The 23351-nt window shown below is 39.2% G+C and overlaps 2 protein-coding genes across 3 annotated transcripts in view; both read right to left on the bottom strand.

Annotated features, from left to right (window-relative positions):
- LOC127448955 (nuclear factor of activated T-cells, cytoplasmic 2-like) overlaps positions 1-23351 on the bottom strand; it is a 357327-nt gene that overhangs the window by 105123 nt on the left and 228853 nt on the right. The window lies entirely within an intron of this gene.
- csrp1b (cysteine and glycine-rich protein 1b) lies at positions 1144-7578 on the bottom strand. The gene is made up of 6 exons (XM_051711994.1): positions 7449-7578; positions 6949-7058; positions 4714-4882; positions 2581-2710; positions 1831-1924; positions 1144-1443 (listed from the first exon to the last, which is right to left on the bottom strand). Exons 2-6 carry the CDS (start codon positions 7055-7057, stop codon positions 1367-1369), a joined length of 579 nt encoding a protein of 192 aa, XP_051567954.1. The 5' UTR covers position 7058; positions 7449-7578; the 3' UTR covers positions 1144-1366.

The raw sequence follows: 23351 nt of genomic DNA on the forward strand, positions 1-23351 counted from the left end.
GACTCATCTTAGTTATAACTGTCAAAAGCATGGTATAATCAGCATAGCCCAGCCAGACAATTGTATTTACTACGTACTTGTGTCTTTGAATTTATAGGAGAAGTGTGTCATTTTGTGCGTCACTAGTTCAGTAATGGGTCTTATTTATGAAACACGAGCTAAACAAATTTCTGTAAATGGTTCATACAACCATTCTTACATAAAATAACGATTGAGTTCAACACAACAGTTTACATAACCACGGATTCATAAACGATTTACACAAAATTGAACTCTGCTCATGTTCCATGAATGAGGCCCAATGATGGTATTTTCAGCTTTCCCGAACACTCCCCCGGACTTCCATTGGTCCACCTGGATGATGCGACGACAGTAGCCATAGTGCGCCAGTACACTCACCACACACCAGCTATTGGTGGAGTGGAGAGAGTAGATTTATAGAGCCAATTAGTGGATGGGAATTATTAGGAGGCCATGATTGAGAAGGGCCAATGGGGGGAATTTGGCCAGGACACAGGGTTTACACCCCTACTCTTTACGAGAATTTCCCTGGGATTTTTAATGACCACAGAGAGTGAGGCCTGGGTAGCTCAGTGGTAAAAGACGCTGGCTACCACCTCTAGAGTTTGCTAGCTCGCTAGTTTGAATCCCAGAGCATGCTGAGTGACTCCAGCCAGGTCTCCTAAGCTACCAAATTGGCCCGGTTGCTAGGGAGGGTAGAGTCACATGGGGTAACCTCCTCGTGGTCACTATAATGTGGTTCGTTCTCGGTGGAGCGCATGGTGAGTTGAGCGCGGATGCTGCGGTGGATGGTGTGAAGCTTCCTCACGCACTATGTCTCCGTGGCAACACGCTCAACAAGCCACGCGATAAGATGCGCAGGTTGACAGTCTCAGACGCAGAGGCAGCTGGGATTCGTCCTCCGCCACCCGGACTGAGGCGAATCACTATACGACCACAAGGACTTAAAAAGCACATTGGGAATTGAAAAAAATAAAAAATAAAAAATGACCACAGAGAGTTAGGACATCAGTTTAACGTCTCATCTGAAGGATGGATGATGTTTTATCAGGCTGGCTGGGATGCTCAAACATCAACAGCAATGTTTTGATAAAATAAATAAATAAATAAATAAATGCCAAATTAAGTGAAAAATCACCCAATTTTATTATTATGCGTAAATATCAGCTGATAATATTAAGATGTATCTTGGATGTCACATTTAGTATATACTGAGCCCAAAAATGAATGTAATATAACCACTTATGTGTATAACATTTATGAGACTCTTTCTCCCACAAAGTGATGTTTATAGGTGATGAATGGCCATATTTTCCTCCTGGGTTCACCAATGCCAGCTGTAATTCTATTGGGCATGGGCAAGTGCGCCAGCCCCCTGGCCGAATCCAAAGCCTTTCGGTCCGAAGTTCTTTGCATAGCACCCTATAGAATTGTAAACAATAGATCAAATATGAAGTTATCTGGGTTCATACAGGCATCACTGAATGAAAATCCAGGACTTCCAAGTACTTTTTTCAGCACCAAAACTACAATTGACTTTATATACAAACATACCAACATTTTTATGATCTCTTTTATTTTATTTTTAAATGCTAAACATCTTTTTCCGCAAGGGGTATGTAAACTTATGAGCACAACTGTATGTACATAGTATAATATGTAATATATGTAATAAAATTAAATGTAAAATTAATATGCCATAAAGTTGCCATGATTTGTCAGTATAGTTTTTAAACCTTTTTTCCTAAAAAAACCTCACCGTCTTGAATATCAAATAAACAGAGAGAAGCATGATGTTTAAAGACTGACCTTTACAGTAGATCTCTCCATCTTTATCTGCTAGAGTGGTGGACTCCAGACTCTTGCCACACTTTGCACATCTGAAGCAGCTCTTATGCCACGACTAAACAAGGACACAAACAAATACACGTTTAGCCAGGCTTAAGGCCTATTCACACATAGAACAAATATTTAACGCAACAAGAATTTAAATGGAAACCATGGAATCTTATGGACCTATGAAAATTTATTTTAAGATCAAATTAGTTTTTATCTCGTCCTATAGGCTAATTTTTTCCGTCATGTGGTGACACAAAATCACGATACTCCAGTGCAATAGGTGGCGCCAACGCACATAAAGCATGCTGTCTTTTGGGAGGCTGAAATTAGACAACCAAAAATAGTAACCTACATAAATCCTAAGCTTTCAAATGTTGGTTTTTGTAATATTTAGAAAATTTGAATAGTATTCGAAGAACAAAATATTAACCATCAAATATAGCCTATTTTGATTTGCTGTGGTTTTGTTGCTTTGGGGCAGCATTTTGCTTTTATTTTGCCATAGGTGGTTAATAATGTTTGGTTATAAGATTGTTTTAGCAACCATGCCAATACATTCAAGACTACCGCAAAGCCTTTTCTCTAAATTATCGCAGTATGTCAAATATATATTGTAAATCCTCTGTCTTACAGTTGAGGTTTGGACATAACCATTTTGGTTATAGGCCCTGAGCAAAATGACTGTATCATGACAAGTTTTGTCAAGAAAAAACGACTCACGTTTCCACCTCCAACGACCTTCTCTGCCGCATACACGGCGATTCCGCATCGAGGGCAAACGTCTGAGCCACCAAGCTTCTGAGCAAACTTTGAGGGGTTGGGGTTATTGGCTGGACGATAAGATGTTTGTCTGTGTGAAAAATACAGACATGTTAAATTAGCTACTTTGATGCACAGTGGTAAAAAAAGAACAACGATAGATGCTTATGAAAGTAAATTTCACTTGGCTTATTCCTGCTATGCATTACATTTTCATGTCCCCATCATATACAGGTATGTATTAAAATATTGGATATATTGTCAATGTCACATTTTTTTAAAATGTAATCCTTTTAGTTAATTTTCTTTTATCACAATACAGTTGAGATAGGAGTGAATTTTAAATAAATATTCCATCAAATATGTTTTCATTGGTAATATATATATATTACCAATGAAAACATATTTGATGGAATATTTATATATCCCCTATGATTTCAATATCACTTTCCATTCAGTTTTGTATTATCCGTTTAACTAGCAAAAGACGGATCCTTGATGACATCATCCCTCCAGGAAGTAACATCATTTTGGAGGGAAAACAACAGCACAAACATCAGTAAGTAATTTAACAGTGGATTAAATGAATTCTTTTGTCTCACTCTAAAACATTCCATTATTTTTTATTAAATTTCAGAAATTGTTTTGATAATATCATCATCAAAATATGATTACAAAAAATATAAAAATGAACTTCAAGTTGACACCCTCATGTAAGCTAACTCTCAACCTGACTGATTCACAATGGCTAACTTTAGCTCTTCATCCCCATCCTGTTCACTTTCATGCCTTTGTGTAAATATTGAAGTTATAATTAAACAAGTTTAAAGAGCACATATTATTATGGTTTTTCAAATATTACCTTTCATGTAGTGTGTTATATAGCTGTTTTTGAATGTAAAAAAGTCTGCAAAGTTTCAAAAATCAAAGTGCACGACAAATGGAGTTATTGACACCCAAAAGAAAGAACCGATTCTGAACACCTGAAACGAGTCGTTAGTAATTCCAGACTTACTTCCTGTACTAACCTACATAATTTGGTAACAAAAAACCCGCTTCTGGTCTTCATTGGCTGCTCGCGAATAGCGTTGACCTGCTCTCAAACACTACACTAAGCGGTAGACCAATCACAACAGACTGGGACATCTGACCAATCAGAGCAGAGTAGGCTCTCTGAACGGAGGAGTTTAGAATGAATCCTTTAGAACGGATCATTGAACGAGTCATTTTTGACACTGGGAAAAAAAGGTAATGCTGCAATTTAAGGGTACATTTACACAACAACGATGTACAAAAAACAGAAAAGTTTTTCCTTTGCGTTTTTGAAAAGTTTTGCATACAGACGACAACGTTGTCAAAACGATCCCCGTTCACACGGATCCGCGAAAACGACTAAAAGTGCTGTATTATGCATGCCAGGCCAATAGTTGGCGATGTCACTTTGTAAAGAAATACTACACGCCTGCGCACATAAGCATTCTTCCACAGAGCGGTGAATATAAACAATGAAGATTACAAAAGCATCGAGCAATTTTGTCTGGACAAAATCTTGAGCAGCACAAACACAGTCCTGTAGTCTGCCATTGTAGTTTTGAATGTCTCGCGCATTGTTTTGAAGTACTCACGCGCATGCCTATTGACTGAACACGTAATACGCGTGCGCATGATGTCATCGTTTTCACAAATTCGCGTTTTTGTATGTTTACACGGAGATGATAACAGCATCGTTTTCAAAAACTTGCGCTTTGAAACCCGTTTTCAAAATTTGCGTTTTCAGGCCCTAAAACTCCGTTGTTGTGTAAACTAACAGCCAAAACGCATCAAAAGTTTTCCGTTTTTAGTGGAAAACGTTGTCGTGTAAACGGCCCCTAAATTATGAGCAAATTAAAGTGTTTTTTGACCTTGGATGCATTTAAATCTATTGTATGAGACCTTTAAAACAATGTTTAAAATCCTTAATAGGTGCTCTTTAAGAGCCTGAACTTGTCCAGAGCATATTTCTGCAAGTCTGGAATACCTTTCTATAGAAATAGCTACTTTCAATTATTTTTACTGAGCTGCTGATTTGAAAAGTTGCAAGAATGAGCAACTTACCCAGCCGGTTTGATTCCCAGAGCTTCGCCGGTGTCCATGCTCAGAGTACCTGCTCCTCCACCAAAACCATACCCTTTTGGGCCATATTTCTTGCCATAGCAGGACTTGCAGTAGATCTCATCCTGGTGTACAGCTACAGTTGTACTGTCCAAGTTCTTTTTGCACACCACTGCAATGAATATAGGAGAGTCATGCATGCGTACAATACAACACGCAATTATATTTAAGCATTAGACCATTTGCTCTGTGGATAACTGTTGGAAATGTAGCACCTTGGAGTGTACAAATCATAGAAGGAAAAGTTTATTACTCATAAGCTTTCATTTCTCCAAAGACTTAAAGTTAATATAAAATCAAAATGGACCATATTAACTTTCTGAACGTTTTTGGTTATATTGTGCATGATTCAATGATGCAAGTTATTCTAAATAAAAAACATTGGCCTCTGAATTGACTTTCCCTTTAGACTTACATCAAGAATAATGCCCATTTTTCAGGATCCAATCAATTTCTGATAGAGCCCTGCCCTACAATTGTCTCGTTGAACATCCTGTTGCACTTGGAAATATGTCAGATTATGGAAGTAAAATGGGTTGCGGAATGTTGCAATATAATAGAGTTCTCAGTGATGTGCCACATCCTTAGTAATCCATTTTCGTATAGAAACGCATTAATTTATCTACGTTTTCGCCTCTCATCCACACAAGAATGGCATTTTGCAGTGACGTTAGGAAACTGAAACCTATTTTTCAAACGTAAACGGATTAGTGTGCACGTGACGTCAGATGTTAATCCTAAAATTCCTTTTGGAGAAGTAAAAATAGACACAATCGAAACAATTGTTGGCATACAGAAAGAGTAAAGAACTTTAAAACTGGAGTGGCATCTCTGATAGCTCAGATCATTTGGCCTTGGGAGAATTTGATGTAGATTTTGATAACTTGGCAATTCTGAGCACATTCTGAGACACTACTGAGATCTCTTATGAAGCTCAGAATCAGACACAGAGGAAACATTTGAGAAACAAACTGGAGACTTAAGCATAATCCATTTGCTCTCCATTTCATCCCATTGCTTTCTTGGAGAAACAATTGAAATAGTAAAGAGATTTCTTCTTTTTGTCTTATCTCTGACATACTCCCTTAAATATATACACTCCCTCCACTCTATACTGGAATTTGATGACATAATACTTACTCATTAAGGTCCACAGTTAATGTAAATTTATGTGTAAGTGATATCATCTACACAAACACTCATCTGTTGTACAGAACTGCAGTCAGATGAAGACAGTGTGCAGCCATGTAAGGCAGATAAACCGAGAATGACGTTCATTTGTACAGCGCCTAATATGGTCACGCTTGTTAAAACAGAGAAGATTTAAATGCTTGGCTTTCTGTCTTGTATCCAAGCTCATGCCAGCTTTCCACCTAAAGGACTTTTCTCATCTTAGCATCTCAGAGGCTCAAACTACTGTTGAGGATCATGTGTTCAATTAAGCATGCCATTAAATAAATGTTTTTGATTTTTTTGGTTACACTTTACAATAAGGTTCCATTTGTTAACATTAGTTAACTAACAGTGAACAATACTTATTAAGCATGTATTCATCTTAGTCTCAGTCTCAACAAAATCTTAAACTGTGCTCAGATTTGCAAAAGGTAACAAAGTCTGCATTCAAAAGTCAGAGATTTCAATATGAAATTAGTAAAAACATTTCTCATTAAATTTTCCCAAGACTAAATGAGTTATGCTATCCACATGTCTTTTATAGCTCTTTACTCTTTCTGTATGTCAACAATTGACTCAATTATGTATTTTATGTTTCCATAGGATTTTAGGAGAAACATCTGAGGCAAAGTTGTACCTTAATAAAACATGTCTCCTGAACGATTAATTTAATAACAACATATTACATTTTCCACTCTATATAATACTTTCAGTGGGGAAGGAATCTATTTTCCAGTTAACACCCTCTCTCTAAAGAATTTGTCATCACCACCCATTTCCATGCATGCTGTAGAATCTCATTTAATGAACATCCTTTACGCTCAAAATACTCAGGTTCCTCCCTGTGCCACATTAATATGAATCTCTATAACTTTCCAAATCCAAAGCTGGTATCTGTGATTTTGTCTCTAATAGATTTCACAGCTTGTGCTTTAAAGCATAATATGTTTATTAATATATACTGTAGACTAGGAAGAGAGCACCTCTGCAGCTGTGTTTACTCACTGCACAGAAAGCAGGATTTGTGGAAGCTTTGCCCCTCACACTGAACTTCCTCTGCAAAATACACCGTCTTTTGACAGCAGCCACACTTGTTTCCCCCTCCAAGTGGCATCCTGACAGTGTTAGCACACACATACACACAACAAAAATCCACACGTTAGTTCATAAACTCAATAATGCATGGAAGTTGTTAAAATGTAGCACAAATTTGCAGTTACTTTGTGACAGCTGTCTTCAGAATTAGTATGTGACATTTCTCTCCCCTATTCATTTTTGAATATTTCCCAAAGGGTTCTATTAAGTTACAATCTTTTAAATATGCTGTAACATCAATACATATTGTTACATTTCTGACATATAGTGTGATAATGATCAAACAGTATACCACTTATAGACTTTGAAACCTGGACATGAGGGTGAGAAAAAGGTACTTGTCTTTTTATTTTCATTGTTAATATTTGTCAGGTTTATTTTCATTTAATGGAGAAGAATCTTACTCTTACCTGCAGTGATAGTGTGTTTGTGATGGTCGTCTAGATGATCACAGAGAGTTCAGACGAGAGACAGCGGATGAGACTGATGAAGAGATGAGCAGTGGGAGGGAAAACAGAATCAGAAAGAGAGAGATGTAACTTCTTTTTTTTTTTTTACACAAAGGAAACTGTGCCTTAAAGGGATAGTTCATCCAAAATGAAAATCCTGTCATGATTTCAATTCTATTTTTATATAATGATGTTTGCTTGATAAAGCAATATACAGTTATTCTACGTACTTGTTTTAGGGTTTTCTTCTAAATCAAACCATACCACACACGTATGTGTGTTTGTACTGTAATACTCTGAGTTTTCTTGTTCTAAGAAAGACATGCAGTGTAGCAGCAACTCATGAAATGTTTGCATGTGTGTTATGACCTTACAGGGTGTTTGTTTGGATGACTGCTGTCACTGTGAGATGAGCCTGTTCACATGGAACTCGTAATGAATTGAGAATCAATCAATAGATTATAGTGAATGAGTGAACAACAATGCTAGTTAGTTAGGAAGTTAAGTAGTTAGTTAGTTAGGTAGGTAGGTAGTTAAGTAGGTTGGAAGTTAGTTAAGTTAATGAGTGAGTGAGTGAGTGAGTGAGTGAGTTACGTAGGTACTGTAGGTTGGTAGTTAGGTAGGTAGGTCATTTGGTAAGTTGTTAGTTAGTTAGTCAGTCAGTCAGTCAATTAGTTAGTTAGTTTGTTACATAATTAGTTAGTTATTAGGTTGGTTGGTTGGTTGGCAGCTAGCCAGTTGGTAGCTAGTTGGTTGGTAGCTAGGAATTTAGTTAGTTAGGTTGGTAGTTAGGTAGGTAGGTAGTTAAGTAAGTTGGTAGTTAGTTAGTCAGTTAGTTAGTTAGTAGGTAGGCTGGTAGTTAGGTAGGCAGTTAAGTAGGTTGGTAGTTAATTACGTTAGTAGTGAGTGAGTGAGTGAGTGAGTGAGTAGGTACTGTAGGTTGGTAGTTAGGTAGGTAGGTAGTTTGGTAAGTAGTTAATTAGTTAGTTAGTTAGTTAGTTAGTCAGTCAGTCAGTCAGTCAGTTAGGTAGATAGTTAGTTAGTTACTTAGTAGGTTGGTTGGTAGATAACCAGTTGGTGGCTAGTTGGTTGGTAGCTAGGAATTTAGTTAGTTAGGTTGGTAGTTAGGTAGGTTGGTAGTTAAGTAAGTTGGTAGTTAGTTAGTCAGTCAGTTAGTTAGTAGGTAAGCTGGTAGTTAGGTAGGCAGTTAAGTAGGTTGGTAGTTAATTAAGTTATTAGTGAGTGAGTGAGTGAGTGAGTGAGTGAGTAAGTACTGTAGGTTGGTAGTTAGGTAGGTAGGTAGTTTGGTAAGTTGTTAGTTACTTAGTTAGTAGGTTGGTTGGTAGATAACCAGTTGGTGGCTAGTTGGTTGGTAGCTAGGTAGTTAGTTAGGTTGATAGTTAGGTAGGTAGGTAGTTAAGTAAGTTAGTAGCTAGTTAGTCAGTCAGTCAGTAAGTTAGTTAGTTAGTTAGCAGGTAGGCTGGTAGCTAGTTAGTTAGTTAGTTAGTTAGTTAGTTAGTAGAAATTTCATTTTTGGGTGCACTATCCCTTTTTAGAGGAAATTTGATTTATTGGAAGATATGTTTACCCATCTGAGCACTGCAGCAAATAAAGTATATATTTTGCATTTTCAATCAATCCTGTTAAACCTTCTTAACTTTTGACAGTCTTCTATTGCAGCTGATAAGTCTAGCATGTAATTGGGTGTTCTATTAATTTTTTTCAATGAAAAATGTACATCTTTTTCACAGTATGCAAACTTCATACTGCAGAAGTAGTATGAGTAGTATGGTAGAATGCTATTCTGCAATGCCATTATGTAGTTTCAGTTAATGACCAGAAGAGGACCCTCTCTCCTATGAATTCATTACTTTGTCTTTACAGTAGGACACACCCTTTTCTCTGTCTCATTTTCAACAGTAATCACTTGCTATTTCAATCGTTCTTGGTTCATAGCATGTACTGAAATCTTTAAAATCACATTTTGCTTTTGCTCATACATTCAAAAGCATGACATCATTTTTGGTCCAATGATCTGTCTGTGCTGTTTGTGTAATACCCACTAATCACAGTGGTAATTCCTTAGTTTCTTGATGTCTTTGTAGTGATGTTTGTCCCTTAATAACTTCATAATTTTCCCATTAAAAAAAGTCATTTTTTTATTCATTATTCTTTCTCTCCTCAAATGAATGAAATGTATTCTTTGGTACCATTTGTTTTGTGTGGGAGACCATTGCTATAATTATGATGGAATAACCAGACAAAGCACATTAGCTGAGTAAATGAAGCCAGGCATATGTGAAACAGAGATGTGATGTGTGTGTGGGCGGGTTTGGGTGGTTTACAAGGACATTTTTTTAAGTTACAAACTGGCAATTACAAGGGTATTATGCTATAAATGTGGTTTATTAGGACATTTTTAGTGTCCCCATAATTCAAATAGCTTAAAAAACATACTAAACGATGTTTTATTGAAAATGTAAAAATGCAGAAAGTTTTTTGTGAGGGTTAGGGTTAGGGGTAGGGTTAGGGAATAAAATCTATATAAAATTATTATGTCTATGGAGAATCCTCATAAGGATAGCCGCACCAACATGTGTATGTGTGTGTGTGTGTGTGTGTGTGTGTGGATGGATCACTCTATCACACTCAGATTAGATTCAGTGTTGTAAAGCCTGATAAATGAACGCCTGCAGCTGCAGCTCTGCATATAATGCGGATGAAACACGAGTCTGTCTGCAGAGTGACCACCGGTGCTCAGGTCTTACACTGACTCTAAATATATTCCTCCATATCACACTGATGAATGTACAACACTACAAACAGACCACTTAATCAACATAATCACCATCATCATTACTTCCATCATCACCTTTATCACATCCTTATCCCCATCCGCATCACCTTCACCATCTTCATCATGAGCTTTATCATTATTATCATTTCCTTCTTCACCATCATCACCATAATCATCATCATCAGAACCATCATCATCATTATTATCACCATTATCACCATTATTACCATCATCATCACCACCACCACCACCATCATCATCATGTCACCATCGTCATCAGCATCACAATCATCATCACCATCATCATTTTCATTATCTTCACATTAATCATCTTCATCATCATTATCACGTCACTACATCATCATTAACATTTTCATCATTATCTTCATCACATTCTTCATCATCACCATCATTACATCCTCATCACCATTATCAGATTCACCATCTTTATTATCAGCTTCATCATTATTATCGTTTCCTTTTTCGTCATCATCACCATGTTCACCATCATCATCATTATATCCTAACAATAATCACCATTATTTTCATCATCATCACCATCACCACCACCATTATAATCATCATCATCATCACAATCACCTTCATCATCATCACCATCATCAATGTAATCCTCATCACCATCATCACCTTAACAGATTTATCATCAGCTTCATCATTATTACCTTTTCCTTCTTCATAATCATCATCATCATCATCATCACTGTCATCATCATCATCACCACCTTCATCATCAGCTTCTTTGTTATCATTGCCTTGAGCAACATCTTCAACATAATCATAATGATAATCATCATCATCATCATCATCACTACCTTTCTCATTAGCTTGTACTTCACCATTGTTTCTATTTTCATTACACCATCATCTTCATCATTACCTTGTTCATGTTCTTCTTTATCATAATTATCATCATCATCATCACCTTAATCACATTATCATCTTCATCATCATAATTATCATTGCCTCAGTCATCATCTTCATCATTACATTGTTCTTCATCATCTTCATGATCGCCATTGCATTCAAATTCAGATGGCCAATGCCGGTTTGTTACTGGCACAAATAGGTTAAGCTGGTTATTGTTGCAGGTAGATCAGCTTTCAGAGTAGCCATGGTGGGTTTCCAGCCAAACCAGCCTTAAAGTGCCCAAAACATACCCAGAGCAATAGGGTGCTTTTAATTGGTCATTTAAAGTGGTCACCAGCAGAATCATCTTGACTGATGTAAGCTGATGTTTTTTTTCAGCAGGTTGTTGGTGCTCACACAAAGTAACTGTGATTTAAGAAAATTAAACTGAAAGATCAGTTGGTGGTCAAACTCAAGTTTGTTGTTCAATGAGGTCGCTCACAGGATGATGTCGTATCCATCACATTAACACCACCGTTTTTTCTAGATTTCTAGAGTGTGAATAAGAGGGACTGTAAAATAAGTCAATCATTTCAGACATTGATATGACATTGATATGACAGTTACACAATGTATAATATATTTAAAAAACTGAACAGGTAAGCCAACATTCTGATAATGTAAGACTGTAGAAAGGAACAATCTGTACATAATTATCTGATAAATCCACTGTGATCCATTTACATTAGAACCTCCATGGCCTAAGAGCTTTAGACATGGCAGGTAGCATCTATATACATTACTAATGGCATTCACTGTAGGTATATGCCTCAGTTTGTGGCTTAGGTAAAAATATCCATCTAACCTGGATCAAAGCCGGCTTGTCCATTTGCCAGCTGAGAGAATATATTGTATATTTCAGACGTGGGCTGCATTGAACGCATTGGATGAAAGGAACACAGTTCCTTTTGATTCAGACTCTGGAGAAGAAGTGGAGACCTTTGTCTAAAACTATAATATGATGTTGCATTGACAAGAACATTCTAACAATGACAAGTGATGAAGATCGGACAATTTATATTTAGTACCTTAGCTTCACCTTGTATGAAAGTCCCCTCTGTAAGTCTGAATTTTCCAGAGTCATCTGTATTCAGAATTGTCTGCGGTGCCTACTACAGTGAGTAAGTTGGTAAGATGTTCTGCAAGTGGTTTTGGATGTTTTTTAACACAGCATGGATTATATTGCATACTGTTTTCTGTTTGAAAAGCCATATTGTTTTAAGGGTTTACCATCAGATTTGTGTTTGTTTGGGAACACTTTACAGTAAGGTTCTATTTGTTAACATTAGAAAATGCATTAGCTATCATGTATGATACCAGTGATTAATTAATTAACATTGTTAAAGGAATATTCCGGATTCAATACAAGTTAAGCTCATTCGACCGCATTTGTAGCATAATGTTGATTACCACAAAAAATAATTTCTACTTGTCCTTTCTTTCCTTTGTTAACATGATTTTAGTGTGATCAAATCACTTTCTTTTTTTTTTTCTTTTATCCCCTTTTCTCCCAATTTGGAATGCTCAATTCCCACTACTTAGTAGGTCCTCGTGGTGGTGCGGTTACTCACCTTAATCCAGGTGGTGGAAGACAAGTCTCAGTTGCCTCCGCTTCTGAGACAGTCAATCCGCGCATCTTATCACGTGGCTCATTGTGCATGACACCGCGGAGACTCACAGCACGGGAGGCTCATGCTACTCTCCGCGATCCACAATGTCAGGCCTTTATAATAAATCTCGGACTGATTAACAAATTCAATTTCAAAATGGATTGCTATGAGCTGTAGGCCAATGATAGGCTTATGTTCAATAATATGAAAAATAAACTGTGTATTGCATTCTAAAGCCACTTTTTGTATTGTCTTTTTTAATGCATACTTGTGTGCCAAATAATGTAATGCCTTTTAATTATCTGTATTATATATATATATATATATATATATATATATATATATAGAAGCGAAAATATGTTGGAAAACTCTTTTTGCAACCTGGCAACTTCATTGGCTTGGGTCGGTGAGAGGTGGTGGTCTTCACAGGGAACTGGGGTGTTTTGATGGGTGCTTTTCAGTTTCACCTCCGGACCTAACTCCACCCTCTCTGGGACGACCATTGCCAAAGCCATGAGTACTGCCTCTCTCCACAGTTTTAGGAGATTCAGGTGATAAATTTGCCGTGCTCTGCCTCTATCCGTCCATACCTCATAGTCGACTTCCTCAAATCGCTGTGTGACCTCAAAAGGCCCTTGCCACTTGGCTAACAATTTAGAGCTCGATGTGGGTAATAACATAAGGACCTTATGTCCCTGTGAAAATTCCCGTAGCTGAGTGCCTGTGTTATACAGCCGGGACTGCCGTTCCTGGGCCTGGAGCAAATTCTATGCAAATAACAGGGGTTCTAGCCACTTTTCCCAGTTTCACACATCTTCGTGTAAAAACTTCTGAACCATGTTTTTAAGGGTCTGATTAAATCGTTCGACCAGGCCATCCATCTGTGGATGGTAAACGCTTGTACGGATCAACATTTTCCCCAATAGTTCATACAGTTTGTGTAGTGTACGTGAAAAAAACAAGATGCCCTGATCAGTTAGGATCTCGGGAGATCATTTTAAAGAGTGCCTCCGCAACACGCGTGCTGAAATGTTGTGCATGGGCACTGCTTCAGGGTATCGCATTGAACAATCCACCAAGACTAATACAAAGAGATGTCCCCATGCCGTCCATTCTAATGGCCCAATGAGGTCCATGCCAATACTTTTGAAGGGAACCTCGATCAACGGATGAGGGCGCAATGGTGCTTTTGGAGTGGCCAGTGGATTCACCAACTGACATTCGTGACATGCAGCACACCACCTGCATACATCTACACGAATGCCCGGACAATAAAAACAGGCCATAAGACAGTTCAGTGTCTTATCATGCCCAAAATGTCCCACCAAATATTTATCTTTTTCACACTAACAGCGACCGTGTTGCTTAAGAAGACATTAATATAATCACTGGAGTTGTATGGATGACACTTATGCAGACTATGATTTTTTGAGCATCAAAAATCGTATCACCATCCACTTGCATTTTAAAGGCCTATTGAGCTAAGATATTTTTCCTATTTTTCTTCAAATGTGTTTTGCTGAAGATAGAAAGTCATACACACCTGGGATATCATGAGGGTGAGAAAATGATGAGAGAATTTTTGGGTGGACTATCCCTCTAAGTGAACATAATCACCTACGTTTTGGAGACAGCCTAAAGCAATTCAATTAGATTCAACTTATAAGGAGTTTCAGTGTTGGATCTCTCTCAGTAAGCACTAATAATAACAGAGGACAACATGAAGTACTATTTTTGGTGGTCAATATGATGTTAATATTTTGCCCTCAAGGCAACAGTTTGCGAATGGGAAACAAATTACATACTTTGAAATGCTGGTCTGACTTCAATTCAGATTGAAGGGTTGGTCTGGAACAAACCAGACACTCAAAACGTGTAAATCGATAAAAATTAAATTCTAAGCTATTTATTGAAACAGACAGTTTCTGAGACAGACAGAAACTCCCAATGGCAGGTACTGGTGACAAAAACACCCTCAGACTAAATGGCTCTGTGGAAACTGGGTCAGTCGTGACAAACTGCAGAATTTTAACATATTGTAGGTAGAAACTGGTTGCTCAGACTCAACCAGTAACACCACGTCCACTAGATGCGTTTATGCGATTGCCAAAATGGCTTTGCGCATTTTATGCCTGCCAGTTTAGTCTACACTCTCTTTGCCAGATACATCAGTATGAGTTTTTCACTTCTATTCATATTTCAGCTTATTTTCATCCCTCATGATAAGAACTATCTTTTTTAGGAATGTGTAAAACCATTGGTGTCTTGACCTTGTGCTCAAGACCTTGTCTTGAGACCTCCTGAGACCATTTTAATATTGTCTTGGTCTGAGTCTTGTTACATGATGTGTTCATCTGGGTCTCAAAACTTAATGTCTTGGTCTGGACAGCCTTGTTCTTGGACTGACAGAGTCTTGGGATTAGGTCTTGGTCTGGATCCAGGCCCGAATTGTTCTAATGTTTGGATCTGGATTTTAGGTGAATTTATGATCCCGCCACGGAATAAAAAAAGGTTATTGTAACTTTAATCTCACTAATTTGACTTTATTTCTCACAATTATGACTTTATTTCACGCTGTGAAGAGGAGGAGGGCGTGGCTGGGCCATGAGGGTGCACGGCCGGCGCTGAATTAACTGATCAGCGGAAGAGCGAGATAAAGGGTAGCCGGAGATGCATTGTGTGTGTCTGTTTGTCTTATGCTTTATGTTGTTTTAAGTTGAGTTTTCCATAAAATTTTACGTTGATGTTCAGCTGGTTTCCGCCTCCTCCTTGCCCATACTTTAATGGTTACATTGGTGCTGAAACCCAGGAGGGAGGAGGGATGTGCTGTCGTGGAGGCCTTGCCGCTGCCGTCCGCCAGAGGAGCAGCCGCGGGCATCTGCCTGGGGACAGAGGGGTCACTGCCGAAGAGCCGGACCACCGGCTGACAGAATAGCTGGAAGGGCAGCATCTCCCCTCCAGAGATGGGGGGGTAGTAGGTCAGTCCGATTGATACCCCGGCCTGAATCGGGCGGGGAGGAGTGTGACATGCACGAGGGCGTGGCCGGGCCGTGAGGGTGCATGGCTGGCACTGAATCAGCTGATCAGCGGGAGAGCGATATAAAGGGGAGCCGGAGACGCCAGTTCGGGAGAGAGAGAAAGACGCACGTGGCTGCATTGTGTGTGTCTGTTTGTCTTATGTTTTATGTTGTTTTAAGATGAGTTTTACCATTAAACTTTACGTTGACTGTTGAGCCGGTTCACGCCTCCTCCTTGTGCATCCTTTAACTGTCACACACGCAATTATGAATTTATATCACACAACTGTCAATATTGTTACTGCAACATTATATTCATAAATGCAACTTTTATCTCGTAATTGCAACTTTATATCACTCAGTTGTGACTTTATATCACCCAATTGCAACTTTTTATTTTGCAATTGCGACTTTATATCTCGTAACTGCGACTTTATATCACGCAATTGCGAGTCAATATATCGTAACTGCAACTTTATATCTCATAACTGAGATATGCAATTGAGAGTTTATATTACACAATTGCGAGTCACTATTGCGTAAGTGTGACTATATTACACAACTGCAAGTTTTTATCTTGTAATTGCGACTTTATATCATACAATCGCAAGCTAATATCTCATAATTGCGACTTTATATCATGCAATTGCGACTTTATATCTCATAACTGCAATTTTTTATAATGCAGTTGCAGGTTTATACTACGTAATTGTGACTTTACATCTTGTAATTGCGACTTTATGTTATAACTGTGACATTATATCATGCAATAGCAAGTTTATCTTGTAATTGTGACCTTTTATCACACAATTGCGAGTCAGTATCTCGTGATTGCGACTTTGTATCACACAATTGAGACTTTATATCTCTTAACTGCAACTTTATATCTCATTACTGCAACTTTATATCTCGTAATTGCGACCTTTTATCACTCAGTTGTGACTTTATATCACCCATTTGCGACTTTATATCTGATAACTGCAACTTTATATTCTGTAATTTTGACTTTATATTATGCAATTGCAAGTTTATATCTCATAAGTGTGACTATATCACTAAATTACAATTGCAACTGTGACTTAATATCACACAATTGCGACAGTATATCATGCAGTTGCTAGTCAATATCGTAATTGCGACTTTATATCATGCAGTTGTGACTTTATATTGCACATTTGCAACTTCATATTCTCGCAATTGCAAGAAATGGAGGTCAAATTTTCTGGGTCAGGGTCTTGGAGGGTCTGGTCACAACTCATCTTGTATCATAAAAACAACACTTTTTTCTTTCAGTCAAATGCATTAAATTGTTCCCTTATTTTGACACATTGTATATTCATGTTAGTTTATATGGTTTATTTGTTCAGCTAAACCCTGAGAGTATATGCATATAATAAAGTCATTATGGTAGGGTGGATTTGTTAATAAAGCTTTTAATGCAGCTAATGTATCTATCTTTGGATGTCTGAAGTCAGACTGCCTTTCTCGTCTTGTAGTCAGTAGCTTAAATTGTACAGTAAAAGCTCCAGGATAATTAGACCAATATTATTCCTATTAATATTTCATTTTTTTCTTTTTTTTTTAATTTTTTTTTTTTAAAGAAAGGGCCTATTCAACTACATCTATTGTGCAGTCCATAACACACCATAATGCAGTCTCTGTCTAATGCTAAACTGTCTCCTATGCGGATGGTTCTATATGCAGCAGAATTGACTTTTCAAATTCCTGTGGGAAAAAGACTCCCTCTGCCATCACTGTAACAAGAAATAGCTGTTAGAGTTAATGAAACCCAGGTGCCGACCCTCACCACTCTCTCTCTCCCGCAGACAGACACACGACCACACACCCCATCCCCACATACCCCTGCCACCTGATCAGGCCAGGGAACCGTCCAGCCTGCCAACTCTGCCCCCATTTCAGGAGAGAAAGTCAGTGACATCCATCTGCGCCCCCGGTCTGTGGATCACCTCGAATTTGAATGGCTGAAGTGCCAGGTACCAATGGATGATCCGCGCGTTGGTATCCTTCATGCGGTGGAGCCACTGGAGTGGGGCGTGATCTGAGCAGAGGGTGAAGGCCTACCCCAGCAGGTAGTAGCGGAGTGTGAGGATGGCCCACTTGATCGCCAGACACTCCTTCTCAATGGTGCTGTACTTCGTCTTCCTCAGAAAGACCTTGCGACTAACGTACAGCACTGGCCATTACTCCCCACCCCACCTCCTGCAACAGCACTGCCCCAGCCCTCTGTCAGTTGCGTCCATCTGTAGAATAAAAGGGAGAGAGAAATTAGGAGCATGTAAAAGCGGCCCCCCACAAAGTGCAGATTTTACTTTTGAGAAAGCCTGTTGGCACGACTCCGTCCACTGGACCGGATCAGGGGCCCCTTTTATAGTAAGATAAGTCAGTGGGCTGGTGATGTCAGAGTAACTAGGCACAAACCTTTGGTTGTAGCCAGCCATCCCCAGAAACTGTCTCACCTCCTTTTTGGTCTTGGGCCTTGGGCAGGCCACGATCGCCGCGGTCTTGTTAATCTGGGGCCGCACCTGCCCATGACCCAAGTGGAACCCCAGGTACCGAACTTCCACCAGCCCAATTGCGCACTTCCTCGGGATGGCCTCCGGTCCAAGCTCTGCCCTCTCTGGAACTACCATCACCAAGGACATGGGGACCGCCTCCCTCCAAGGTTTTAGGAGGTTGAGGTGGTTAATTTGACAAGCTCCGCTTCTATCCGTTCGCTTAACCTCATAATCGAGATGTGTGACCTCAAAGGGCCCTTGCCACTTGGCGAGTAATTTAGAGCTCGAGGTGGGCAGCAATACAAGGACTTTATCTCCCTGTGCAAACATGTGCAATTGTGCACCCCTATTATGGAACAGTCTCTGTCTTTCTTGAGCTTGGAGCAAACTCTTTTGTGTTAACTGTCCCAATGTGTGTAGTTTTGCTTGAAGGTCAAGAACATATTGAATTTCGTTTTTGCTCTGTGAAGGTCCCTTCTGGATATTGTGTTGCATAATCCACCAAGACTAACACAAAGCGATATCCGCATGCTGACCACTTTAATGGCCCGACGAGGTCCATGCCAATTCTTTCAAAAGGAACCTCAATTAATGGCAAGGGGCGCAAACGCGCTTTTGGGGTGGCAGGCGGATTCACTAGCTGACATTCATGGCATCACCATCTGCGGACATCTCCGTGAATGCCCGGCCAATAAAAACGGGCCATTATTTGGTTCAGTGTTTTCTCCTGCCCTAAGTGACCCGCCATAGGATTATGATGAGCCGCCTGGAAAAGCATTTCCCGACGGCTCTTTGGGACTAATAACTGGGTTGTATTCTCTTTTGTTTGAGCATCCTGCGTCACTCGATACAGCCGGCCTTTAATAATGGAAAAATAGGGATATGTGAGCGCGAGGTTCGGCTGGAGCTGTTGACCATAGGTTACTCACATTTAGTCAAAGGCGTGCTTAAGGGATTTATCATGTGACTGCTCCAGAGGGAAATCCCCCTCAGGGAATTCCCTCAGGGCGGGACTCCCCACCCTTGCATCATTCTGACGTGACGCAGATGGCCCTGCTACCTCCTCTCCAGCCAACACATCACACTTCACACATTGTGATATTTGTTTGCAGAAACCTTCCACACATATTCCCCTTAAATTCTGAAACTCAGGCCAGTTCTTTCCCAAAATTAGTGGATAGGTGAGGAGGGAGCTAACCACCGCCTCCACTCTATGCTTTTTCCCCCTGAATTGTATCTCAACGGTCACCACAGGATACGTGTGTATATCCCCATGCACACACCACATCACCCATCTATTTGTGTCTTGCAAGAAGCACTGTTGGATAGAGGTTTGAGAACAACCCGAATCCACCAAAGCTTGGTATGTATCCCCTTTTTACTCACAGGTATCCGATACACCCCTGCCCGTTTGGGGAACGGAAATGTTGGCGACTCTGCTCTGGGCTACGACCGACCCGTTTTCAGGTCATTGTACACGAGGAGGTTAGTGGCGGGGAGTTGTTGGGCCACTAGTTGTGCTTCCTCGGAGAGCAGTGGCAGCAACCGGGCCACCCACTGGTCAGGCGGCCATCTCCACACCTCGGCTGTCTTCTCGAAGAGGTCGAGGTAGGTTTTGGGATCGTCTGCAGGCCCCATTTTTACTAGGGTAACCGGTGGAACGGTAGAGGTGGGCTCCAGGGTCACAGCAGCAATACCCTTGTGGGTGATCAGGCTCCGGAACTCCTGTCAGTCTTCCGCTTGGGCCTGGAGCAGGAGTTGAAACTCCTGACACATGACCACGCCCCATCCCTACAGAATTAAGTAGCTTGTTTAGAGTGGAAGAGAATAAATGATCATTATGCCTGCTGGATCTAGGAATTCTCACTTTTGTCTCATTTGTGTCTATTTTTATTTATTCAAAGAATTTGAATGGAAACATCAGAGACAAAATGATACTTAAACAAATCTAAGAACTCAACTTAAGTATTCTGAGTTTTGAAAATGCAACCTCTGGGCAACACAGTTTTCCTTTGAAGCTGTGTATAATTTCAATGATCAGAATTTCAGGTTTGAAGTGTAATTGTATCAGTGTGGATGCTTTGATATCAGAATGTTTCTCATGTCTGAGAAATGTGGTTCTCTCCTGCCTGTGGTGTCAGAGTGTGAGACAGAGACCCAATAGCAGAAGAACAGTTCAAAGGATTTATTAACTACAAATGTCAAAATAAACTGTGCTGGCTATGAATAGGAATCCCAGCAGTGGCTGCAGTAGCAGAAGGCGAAGAACAAGTCTGTGTGCGCATTGTGCCCGCACAGCGAGCAAAGGATGAGTGTGTTCGTAGACAGGTGTATGCGTTGTGGAAGTCAGGAGCAGATCTGAAGGAAGAGTCCGTTGAAGCGTGGTGCAGAGAGCAAAGCCCAGATGAAGGAGGGCAGTCATATTCCCGACACGTGGGCAGAGAGACGAAGAATCCTCCACTGGTGATTCGTGAGTAGTGAGGACAGGCATGCGGCAAACTGGAAGGCAACCACACTTGATAAATGAGACAGCACCAATTAGACAAAGAGAGCAAGGTTAGCTGCTTGACACAAGGATTAAGTAGGGAGTGCAATCAGAGTGGAACAGGTTTAGCTAGCACGTTAATCAGCGGCATGATCAGCGCTTCCCCGGGAACAATCAGTGTTCCCATGGAAACACTGATCATGCGTGCCGGCTCCGCCTGCGAGACAAGAGGGAGAGAGAAAAACAAAGCAACATAATAAACCGGCGAACTCACCGGAGCCGTGACATGTGGGCCAGTAGTGATTAAACCTCTCTCTCTCTCTCTCTCTCTCTCTCTCTCTCAATTATCAGTTTAATTTCACAATAGTTTATTGGCATGATTGTTTTGAAAATAATATTGCCATAGCATCAAAAACATAAAAGAAATAAAAAAAACAAATAACAATAATGTGGCAACAATGTTAATAAAATTAAATAAACTTCTAAACAATACTTAAAAATAAAATAAAATAACAGTGACAGAACAGAACAGAAAGAAAATAATACTAATATTTTAATCACATTAATATAATAATAATATAATATTTTATTATAAAAATACAATAAAAATAGTAAATAAATAGTATCAAAGTAAAATTTAAATCATATCAAAAAAAGCTTCAATATTAATAAAAACTAAAATAAAAATTTCAGATGAGAAATAATTTTTTAATCATAATATTATAAGAATAAAATATATTAATAAAAAATGAAACATACAACACAAATAAATAATAAATAAATAAATATTATTAAAATCAATATTTAAATAACATTAAAAAAGCATCAATATTCATAAAATTTAAATAAAACAACATAAAAGAAAGAAAAAAGAAATAAGATGCCAGTAATGTTAATAAAGAAATAATATAAAATAATACAAAAGAAAAATATGATTTTTAAATATTAGTATTTCAAACAAAAATTGTAAAACAATACAATCTCTCTTCTTTATACTTTTTTCGTTTGTTTTCCCTCGTAAGTCAATCTAATATATTGTAGGTAATGACATTTGTAAAACTTGCCAATTTCGGTGAGTTTAGCCAGTATGGCGTCTGTTCCCATGCAGGGAATGTGTGAGACAGAACCAGGTGTTATGGTAGGAGTACTGCTCTTAGTGGTCGGAGAACAGGTTGGGCTCGAAAACATCATGTCGGCCTCTCAAATGAATAGAGTGGTCATTGTTTTTTACACACAGAGTCTCTAATTAATCAACTAATTGAGAGCAGATTGTGGGTGAAGGAAACGTTTGCTCCCGTAACCCCACTATCTGCTCCAGCTACCAAAATAATAATTTTGAATGTAGCATCTTTTGTTTCAAATTAAGTTATCATTAAAGAGCTGGCACATTTTGGAAAAATCGCTAGTTCTGTAAAAATTATACCACTGGGTTGTAAAAATACTGTGCTCAAGCACGTACTTTCATTCAAAAGGCAAGTGTTTATGTTTCTGACTTCACCTGAGCGATCTTTGGAATTTTCTTTCCATGTCAGTCATGGAGAGAATACATACATGATCTAAAATGCTTTGAATGTGGAGATTTAGGACACAAACGCTTCTCATGTCCACACAAAAATGGAACTTATAGTCGACAGCCGTCTGTTACAACATCTGAAAGTGAGGAAAACAACAACAACTCTAATTCTGAGACAAGGAAATCACCACAGGGATGGTGAGGAGGTAAACGAGCAAATTGAGGTGAGTTGAAATGATAACACAGAGAGATGAACAACCTGGATGCAGGTATATTGTTGATAGGAATGTAAGTGATGTTACTGTTGAAAGTGTGAAAGTGGATGATATTGAGAAAGTGACTGAGGCTGGAGAAACAGCACAGATGGTAGAGGATGGCCTAGGTGATGAGCTGGATATTGTATCTCAATGTACTGATGAAAGTATGAAAGATGATGAGTAGGGTTGGGATCGGTTCCATTCTGTACAAAATACAGGAATCGGATGATCTTCGTGACTTTCAGTTTTGTTAACAGTTCCCCTGCGTAAATTTTATGCCGATGCGGCTGGAACACCATACTGAAATACTCTGACAGTAATTCCAGCAGTGCATTTCTGCAGCAGTGCTGCCCTCTGCTGGGTCAAAAACATATAACACACAAACAAATGACTCTTATGAGCCAGCTCTGTTGAATCTACAACGCGAAACAGACAGTGCTTCCGGTATGGTCAGATTCCCGAAAGAACGATTTAGACGAGCCGGTTCTTTTGAATCTACAGCGCGAAATATACAGTGCTTCCGGAACAGTCCGATTCCGAAAGGATGATATAAGCAGAGACCAGCCACAAAAGGACAGAAGTTGCAATAGGAATATTAATTTTTTAGATCCAAGATCCACACCTTGCCTTATAGACACTGTTAAGGACAGATTCTTTGTAGTAAAAACTAGATTTTTACATTTCCTGAAGAAAATGTAAGTGGTACTTGCCTGTGCAAAACTCTGGTGGCATGACACTTGGA

This window comes from Myxocyprinus asiaticus, chromosome 12 (genome assembly GCF_019703515.2).
Source record: "Myxocyprinus asiaticus isolate MX2 ecotype Aquarium Trade chromosome 12, UBuf_Myxa_2, whole genome shotgun sequence".
Classification (NCBI taxonomy): Eukaryota; Metazoa; Chordata; class Actinopteri; order Cypriniformes; family Catostomidae; genus Myxocyprinus; species Myxocyprinus asiaticus.

What these genes read in the sequence shown, in the direction of transcription:
- csrp1b (XM_051711994.1), bottom strand. Translation starts at nt 7,057, where the DNA reads ATGCCACTTGGAGGGGGAAACAAGTGTGGCTGCTGTCAAAAGACGGTG. An exon ending in CAAATCCTGCTTTCTGTGCA is followed by an intron (nt 4,883 to 6,948) that starts GTGAGTAAACAC and finishes TATTCATTGCAG; the next exon opens with TGGTGTGCAAAAAGAACTTG. An exon ending in TGGAGAGATCTACTGTAAAG is followed by an intron (nt 1,444 to 1,830) that starts GTCAGTCTTTAA and finishes ACAATTCTATAG; the next exon opens with GGTGCTATGCAAAGAACTTC.